General features: G+C 40.1%; 1 protein-coding gene across 1 annotated transcript in view; it reads left to right on the top strand.

The window, feature by feature from the left end:
- Positions 1 to 4,350: 4,350 nt before the first annotated feature.
- SLC22A5 (solute carrier family 22 member 5) overlaps positions 4,351 to 8,700 on the top strand; it is a 31,907-nt gene continuing 27,557 nt past the window's right edge. Inside the window, exon 1 of the mRNA XM_021710699.1 lies at positions 4,351 to 4,557. Coding sequence (XP_021566374.1) covers positions 4,351 to 4,557 — 207 coding nt within the window. The remainder of the gene's footprint in view (positions 4,558 to 8,700) is intronic.

Below are 8,700 nucleotides of genomic sequence, written 5' to 3'. Positions count from 1 at the left end.
ACTCAGCCAAGACCTCCTGATCTCTTTTTATAGAATTTTACTCTAAGATGACAGTATTCCATAGGGAGACCTATGTGTTCCTATGAATCTTCTCCTGGATGATCTCGTCTAGACCCTTGGCTTTAAATACCATCTATATGTGGATAAATCCCTAATTTATATCTCACTCTGACCTCTCGTATGACCTTCAGATTCATAAATTCAACTATTTGACATTTCCACTCGGATATCTAATAGACATCCCAAACTTGTATTTAAAATGAAAATCTTACACAAGCAACAAAATGAAAAATAGATAAATTCGGTTACATCAAAAAATTTACATTTATGTGCATAAAAAGATACACTCAATAGAGTGAAAATACAACCCATGGAATGGGAGAAAATATTTGCAAATCATATATCTGAAAGGGGTTAATAAACAGAATATATAAAGAACACCCACAATCAACAATAACAATGAAAACAACCCAATTAAAAAATGGGCAAAAGAATAGACATTTCAGCCGGGCGTGGTGGCTCACTCCTATAATTCTATCACTTTGGGAGGCTGAGGTAAGAGGACTGCCTGAGCCCACAGGTTCAAGACCAGCCTGGGCAACTTGACAAGACCTCATCTCTACAATAAATTTTTTTAAAATAGACATTTCTCCAAAGAAAACAAATAAATAACCAATAAGCACATGAAAAGATGGTCATTACTAATCATTAGGGAAATGTAGATCAAAACCACTATGAAATACCACTTCACACCCATTAGGATAGCTACTGTCAAAAAACCCAGAAAATAACAAGTGTCAGTGAGGATGTGGAAAAACAGGAACACATGGGCACTGTTGATGGGAATATAAAATAGTAAAAAAGTGAAAACTAGAATTCCATATGATCCAGCAATTCCACTCTGGATATACAACCAAAGAACTATAAGCACATAGATATGTGTACATACATGCTCACAGCAACTTTATTCACAATAGCCAAAAGATGGATGCAACCTAGGTGTCCATTGATGGATATGGTAAACAAAATAATGTATACATACAATGGAATATTATTCGGTCTTAAAAAGGAAGGAAAAGGCTGGGCACAGTGGTGCAAGTCTGTAATCCCAGCACTTTGAGAGATGGAGACAAGGGGATTGCCTGAGTCCAGGGGTTCGAGACTAGCCTAGGCAACTTGGAGAGACCTTATCCCTACAATAAATCAAAAAATTAGCTGGGCGTTTTGGTGAGTGCCTGTAGTTCCAGCTACTTGGAAGGCTGAGGCAGAAGGATCGCCTGAGCCCAGCAGGTTGAGGCTGTGGTGGTTGTGAGCATGCCATTACACTCCAGCCTGGGTGACAGAGTGGGACTTCAACTCAAAAAAAAAAAAAAAAAAAGAAGGAAACTCTGCCACATACTACAACAGAGATAAACCTCCAAAACATTACACAAAGTGGCAATAAGCCAGTCAAGAATGACTCCATTGTATAAAGTTCCTAAAGTGGTCAAATTCATGGAGACTTCTGTATAGCAAAATGTTTATTAGAGGCTGTGAGGAGTAGGGAATTAATAGATACAGAGTTTCGGTTTTGTAAGATGAAGAGAATTCTAGAGATGAACGGTGGTGATGGTTGGACAACAATGTGACTATATTTAATGTACTTTAAAATGGCTAAATGATAAATTTTATGTTATGTGTATTTTACCTCAATTTTTAAGAAGCAAAAAATTGGAATTAAAAAACTCTTACTTTTCCAAACCCCTACCCCATCAAATTTCTCCATTTCAAAAACTGACACAAAACTCACCTTTTGCTTTCAAAATATATTCTGAATTCACCCATTTATCTCTTTCACAAGTACTACTCTAATTCAGGTCATCATAAGCACTTGCTTATGATGCTGAATAGCTTCCTAATCAACCTGTTTTCATTCTTGTCCTCTACGGTCAGTTTTCCATGTACGAGGCAGAATGTTTCTTCTATGCTAGAGATCTGACCTGATCCTTTCTCTGCTTAAAAATACTCTGATGGTTTCTCTCCTAGAAGAAATTCAAACTCCTTGCCACTATCTACAAGACACTAGACAACCTGGCCTCCACATAAACTGGCCTCCTGCCCATGTCTCTGACTTATGTTCCACCATTCCTCACTTTGATCACTATGTTCCAGTCACGCTGGTCTTCCCTGTTACTCAAACAGCCTGAGCACATCCCTTACCTCATAGTCTTTGCACTTGCTGCTCTCTTGCTTAGTACATTTGTTTCCCAGATCTTCACATGGTAGATTCCTTCTCATCCTTTGCATCTCAGCTCAGAGATTACTTTCTCCGAAATCTAAAACAGCCACCCACTGACTGCCATTCTGTACCATCATTCTCTCTTATTTCTTCTTGGCACTTAGCACTATTTTAAATGTGCATTTATTATTACAAGTTTATTGTCAACTTCTCCATCCTCCACCTAAAATATAAGCTCCATGAGAACAGACATCTTGTTTCATTCCTCAGTTCCCAGAATCCAGAACAGTGCTTGGCACATAACAGCTTATCCATATGAATGAAGAAGTAAATAACATTAATGACCCAATTTTCTTGCTATGTCATATATATATATATCTAAAAGTCTTTTGGGGGAGCATACCTCATCAACAAGGGTACCTGCATAATGAACATTTGGATACCTAACCCTGAACTGTACCTCACATCTTTAAAAGAAAAAAAATGTAAAAAAAAAAAAAAGTCTTCTGGGGAACTCAAATTTCTAATACTGGCCCTCACTAATGTCTTTTACGTCTGTTCTAGAATGTGATAACCAGTCTTAAAATGCAAGTGACATATTTCACTTTATGTAGGTGTAGGAAATGCACTTACATTTCTACTGCCACTAATAGGATGTTTAAGTTGGTGGTGATGCATAATAATATCTATAGAATTCAACAATTGTAACTGTTGATGTCAAGTTGTGCATTTTCACACTGGAAATTGCACTCATCTGAAGAAAAAGTCTGAACATATAATTCCTTAAACTATTGTTCAACGTATTTGGTTATACAAATTTTCTAGTTTTCAGAATTGCTCAAGATCCATTGTCTTCAAAGTTAGTTACCACTCTGTCCAGGTCAGACTGGATCACATAACAATAGAAATGTGATTTCACATTCTATCGAACAACCCAGTAGAACTGCGTCAAGTTCTGCTAGGCTAGGCTGCAGGTGTTCTATGCTACAAAATACCAATATGCATCAGGGTGATGAGATACTGAGATGTGGTCTGAAACTATAACACTGGACCAAGTCTGGACCCTCTATCCTTTTCTCAGAGGAGGGGTTCCTTCTTTGGAGGCTTTCTTCTCCTCGGGCAAGTAATTGCTGACTGCTGTAGCCTAAAGAACCTTCAGATATATCCAAATCTATGGAGAACACATTGTTCTTTTTTTAATTGAGTTACAGTCTCACTCTGTCACCCAGGTTGGAGTGCAGTGGCACACTCATGGCCACCTCAACGTCGACCTGCTGGGCTCTGGCAATCCTTCCGCCTCAGTCTTCCAAGTAGCCAGAACTACAGGCATGTACTACCAAACCTGGCTAATTTTTTATTTATTGTAGAGACGAGGTCTTGCCAAGTTGCCTGGGCTGGTCTCCAACCCGTGGGCTCAGGCAATCCACTTGCTTTGGGCTCCCAAAGTGCTGGGATTACAGACTGAGCCACCGAGCCTGGCCAACATATAGTTCTTGAGCTACTTCTTTAGAGTCTATAATCAAAATAAAACTAGTAATTATAGCTAATATTTATTTTGCACTTACTATGTGCTAGGAAATACCATCACAGGAAACTGAGGCTTAGAAAACTTTAAAAACTTGCCCAAGCTCACAAGCTAGAAATTGGAGGAGTCAACAATTGAATACTGGTCTTTCTACTACTGTATACCTAGAGGCTATGTATTTAACCAATATATTACACTGTCTTTTATTGTGCATAGTTAATCTGTGAAATTCTGTTCTGTGGAATAGAAGGTAAAATAAATAAAGGAATTATAGATATTTATTCTTTTGAATTTTAATCCAACATAGTGTTTGATTCAAATAATTTGCATGGGGGGACCTCCCAAAAATGGAATTTATTTATAAAAAATTGTATATTTATTCTTCCATGTTTACACTTCAATCAACTTCAGAGTACTCTTTGTTTGATGCAATGCACCTATGGAGATGCTTTTTTTACCATTCAAAAGTTTCTGAACTTGTCAATTTTGATGCGTTTTAGTGCTTCTGCCATTTTTTGTTTCCCACTTCAGCAACATGTTTCCCATTGAGGACTTTTTTAAATCAGAGAAACAAACCAAAAAAGTCACTAGGGGTGAGATCAGGAGAATGGGGGGGCACAGGGGTCACGTCATTTTTGGTCAAAGACTGCTGAACACTCAGTGTGGTGTGGGTAGGAGTATTGTCATAGTGGAAGAACCAATCACCTGCTTGCCACAACTTGGGACGTTTCTTCCACAAATCATGATGCAACTTTCTCAAAACTTCCAGAGAAAGACTTTGGTTGACCGTTTGATCTGGAGGAACAAATTCCAAGTAAACTACAAGCGACTCAATCTCCAAAAAGATAATTCCATTTTTTGAGGGGGTCCCCCTTCATATATTAGTTATCTATTGCTATGTAACACAGTATCCCCAAATTTAGTAGCTTAAAACAACAAATACTCATTATCTCTCACAGTTCTGAGGGTCAGAAATCTGGAAGTCACTTAGCTGGGTTGTTCTGGTCCTGAGACTCTCATGAGGCTGCAGTCAAGTTGTCAATATTAATCTCAAGGCTCAGGTGATACTGAAGGAGCTGCTTCCAACCTCACTCAAGAATGTTGGTGGGCCTCAATTCCTCATTGAATGTTGGCAGAAGACTTCATCCTTGACATCACATGGGCTTCTCAAAGGTCTGCTTACAACAAGGCAGCTTGCTTCTCCCAGACAAATGAAAGGGGGAAAAGAATCCATCCAAGGTGGAAATTTTCTATAATGTAATCACTGAAGTGATATAATGACAATCGTTTTTACTGTATGCTATTTGTCACATAGACCAATTCTGGTACAAAATGGGAGAGACCTACATTAGGAAGTAGGGATCACTGGGTCCAATCTCGGAGGCAAGCTACCACATCTGCTAGCATTTGAATCTATTTAATCTAAGTTTCTTACCCTGAATCTGCTACCTGCCATCAGCTTTAGTTTCTCTGATATAGAAAACAGGAACATCCACATTCAGAATCTTGAGGAATAAAGGGCCTCAGATTCCAAGTTCTTTCTCACAAAAAATGCAGTTTAAATAATAATATCTAGCCGGGCTCGGTGGCTCAGCCTGTAATTCCGCGCCTTTGGGAAGCTGAGATGAGTGGATTGCCTAAGCCCGCGGGTTCGAGACCCGCCTGGGCGGTGAGACCTCATCTCTACAGTAAATCAAAAAAAAAAATCAGCCGGGCGTGGTAGTACATGCCTGTAATTCCGGCTACTTGGAAGGCTGAGGTGGAAGGATCGCCGGAGCCCAGCAGGTTGAGGCTACGGTGGCCGGAAGTGGCCGCTGCACTCCAGTCTGGGCGACAGAGTGAGACCCCAACTCAAAAAAATAAATAAATAAATAAATAATAATAATAATAATAGCTTTCAGATAGTAATCACAGTGCCACTTGCAACTGGATGGCACCATCACAGTTGCTCTTTGTTTTGCATATGTGGTCAGGCCATCTATGACAAATGGTTTTCTTCTTATGGATCTACAGCTTCTTTTGTAGTCTACTGAATTGTTTTCAAACTCTTTCTGATGCCTAGATATTTCCCTAATGTTAAAATAAGACTTTTTCATCTTGCTTGGTCTGGACACAGGTCAACATTCTTCTCATAGAAGTTTTCATTTATTTTGAAATATTAAAATAATATTTTAGGATACAAAAAAGGAGTTTATTTTCAAGAAGCTTTGCTTTCTTTTTCAGTTAGTTCCAGATAAGAACTGCAATTTTAGATATTAGAAAGAATTAAGTTCATTACTAAAGGCATAGTCATCCCTCTCTAGGAAGCAGGAATAGTGAACAGTAAGTACAAAGAAATGACAAACACCTGTGATAACATTTTTTATCATAATTTTTTAAAAATCTACTATGCTTTATGGAAATGCTTCTATTTCCATGTGTAAAACCTAATGGCAAGGTTAGCTTCACCTTCTGTAGTCTTACTTTCAATTTAGAATATAGTCACTATTAAATATTCCTTATCCAACAGATATTTTTTAAAATGTACACTTAGTTCTCTTTCTGTTACGGTTCAAGTAAACGCTTGGCTGCTATCTTCCAATGTCAATAAATCAAGAGGCAGAGAACTGGCAGAAAGAAGTTTATTTCTGAATTCAGAATCCAGGGAGACAGAACCTGGCTCCTATTGTTTCTGGAACCAGTCTGCTCACCCCTTAGGTTTCACAGTCTGTTTTGATGAGTTTAGGGTTGCTGGTATTTATACATTGACTATAAGACTGACAGAGCATTGTATAGAACTTAAGTGACAGCTGTATTTTGTTAATAGTAACATTTATTGTCCACATTTTGTAATGCCAGTTAACAAGGATAGCCCACAGTTTTTCTCATCAGTAACACCAGAGATGTTTGTTGATCAAGCCTGCCTTAGAGCAAGAAAGTCAACAGAGCCCATTATCAAGCAAAACATTTACTATAATATAGTGCTAATTAGTAATTATAACAACAAAAAGTTATGCAAACTACAAGACTTATAGTTACATGGGTACTATATTTTTCAAACTTATGACCACTGATAGAAGGAATAATGATTCATTTCTCTCAGTTGAATGAGAACTGTCTGCAGGGGAGATACGGATTCCTTGAAGTGACTTACAGGGAATGTATGAGATAAGGGAAAACATTTGTCTAATTCTCAGGAATGTACAGGGAATGTATAGGAGATAAGGGAAAACGCTTTTCTTTGCTAACTCTCAGGAATGTAGGTACGTGCAGGACCACTTGAACACTTGTTATGCCTTTCTTTAAGGGCTGTGGCAATATGGATAGACAATAGTGAGTTTCCTCGTCATTTCTATCATTAAGTCATTATTATTATAATAAGGAATCTCTTACATGGTTGCATTTAGCAGCACAAATCCTTGAAGGCTTGGGAATACTGCTGTCCAATAAGATAGTCACTAGCTACATGTGGCTTCTAAGCACTTAAAAAGTGTAGCTAGTACAATTGAAATGTGCTGTAAAATACACACAGGATCCTTAAGATTTGGTATGGGGAGCCGGGCTGGGTGGCTCAGCCTGTAATCCCGCGCCTTTGGGAGGCTGAGGTGCTGGACTACCTGAGCCCGCGGGTTCGAGACCTGCTGGGTAGCGAGACCTCATCTCTACAATAAATCAAAAATTCAGCGGGGCGTGGTAGCGCATACCTGTAATTCCGGCTACTTGGAAGGTTAAGGCGGAAGGATCCCGGAGCCCAGCAGGTCGAGGCTGCGGTGGTCAGGAGTGGCCACTGCACTCCAGTCTGGGCGACAGAGTGAGACTCCAACTCAAAAAAAAAAGATTTGGTATAGGGAGGGAAGGTAAGATGAACGATTTATATATGCAACAATGTAAAATACCCATAATTTCTATATTGATTGTATGATGAAATGACAGTGTTCTAGATATACTGGGTTAAATAAAATGTTACTTAAGTTAATTTCACCATTTCTTTGTACTTTCTTTTTCAACGGGCGGGGGGAGGGTCTCACTCTGTCACTCAAAGTGGAATGCAGCTGCTCAAGGCTCACCACAGCCTTGAGCTCCTGGGCTCAAGAGATCCTTCTGCCTCAGTCTCCAGAGTAGCTGGGACTACAGGTACACGGCTATGACTGGTTAATTCTTAAATTTTTTTTCTTTCTTTTATTTTCTTGTTTTTTGAGTCAGAGTCTCACTCTGTTACCCAGGATGGAGTGCAGCGGCACGTTCAAGGCCACTGCAGCCTCAACCTGTTGGGTTCAAGCGCTCCTTCTGCCTCAGCTTTCCAAGTAGCTGGAACTACAGCCACACGCCACCACAGTCGGCTTATTACTATTATTTTTTATTGTAGAGATAAGGTCTCGCCAAGTTGCCCAGGTTGGTCTCAAACCCCTGGACTCAGCCAATCCTCTCGCCTCCGCCTCCCAAAGTGCTTGGGATTACAGGCTTGAGTCACCGCGCCCGGCACTTGCTATTTTTAAATTACCAGTTAACTCCTGAAGAAACTGGGCAGGAATAACTAGTCTGAGGGGAATATTTAATTCTAGGATGGAATCGTTAATCGTGAAGTTAAATTTTTACCTTTGCTTGAACAAAGTTTTACATTTGTTTGAAGCTAAATTTTTACAACTGCTTGAACAAAATGACTCGTTACAGAACAAAGTATAGACAGGGCAACTGGATCAGAATTAAAAATTGTTATTCCCAGCCTTTCTATTGGGGTAGTTAACAGTCCCAGTTTCAGAACAATCCCCGTCGCTCTTACAGGGATGGGCGTGAGGTCGTGCGCGTGAGACCCTGGCCAGTCACAACCCATCTCCTAAACGGAGCCTGGGCCGCCACAGTTACCCCCTCGAGGATTGGCTGGCTGAGGCCCGCGGGGTTCCGCCCGGCCCCGCCCAGCCCCAGGGCACAGGCAGGGCCCGCGCCTCAGGTGCACGCGGCGGCCGGGCCCGCCCACCCG

Source organism: Carlito syrichta, unplaced genomic scaffold (assembly GCF_000164805.1).
Source record: "Carlito syrichta isolate Samal-C Ts95f unplaced genomic scaffold, Tarsius_syrichta-2.0.1 Scaffold297468, whole genome shotgun sequence".
Taxonomy (NCBI): Eukaryota; Metazoa; Chordata; class Mammalia; order Primates; family Tarsiidae; genus Carlito; species Carlito syrichta.
Note: the sequence above shows the minus strand (reverse complement) of the source record. Positions and strands in the feature narration are given on the sequence as shown.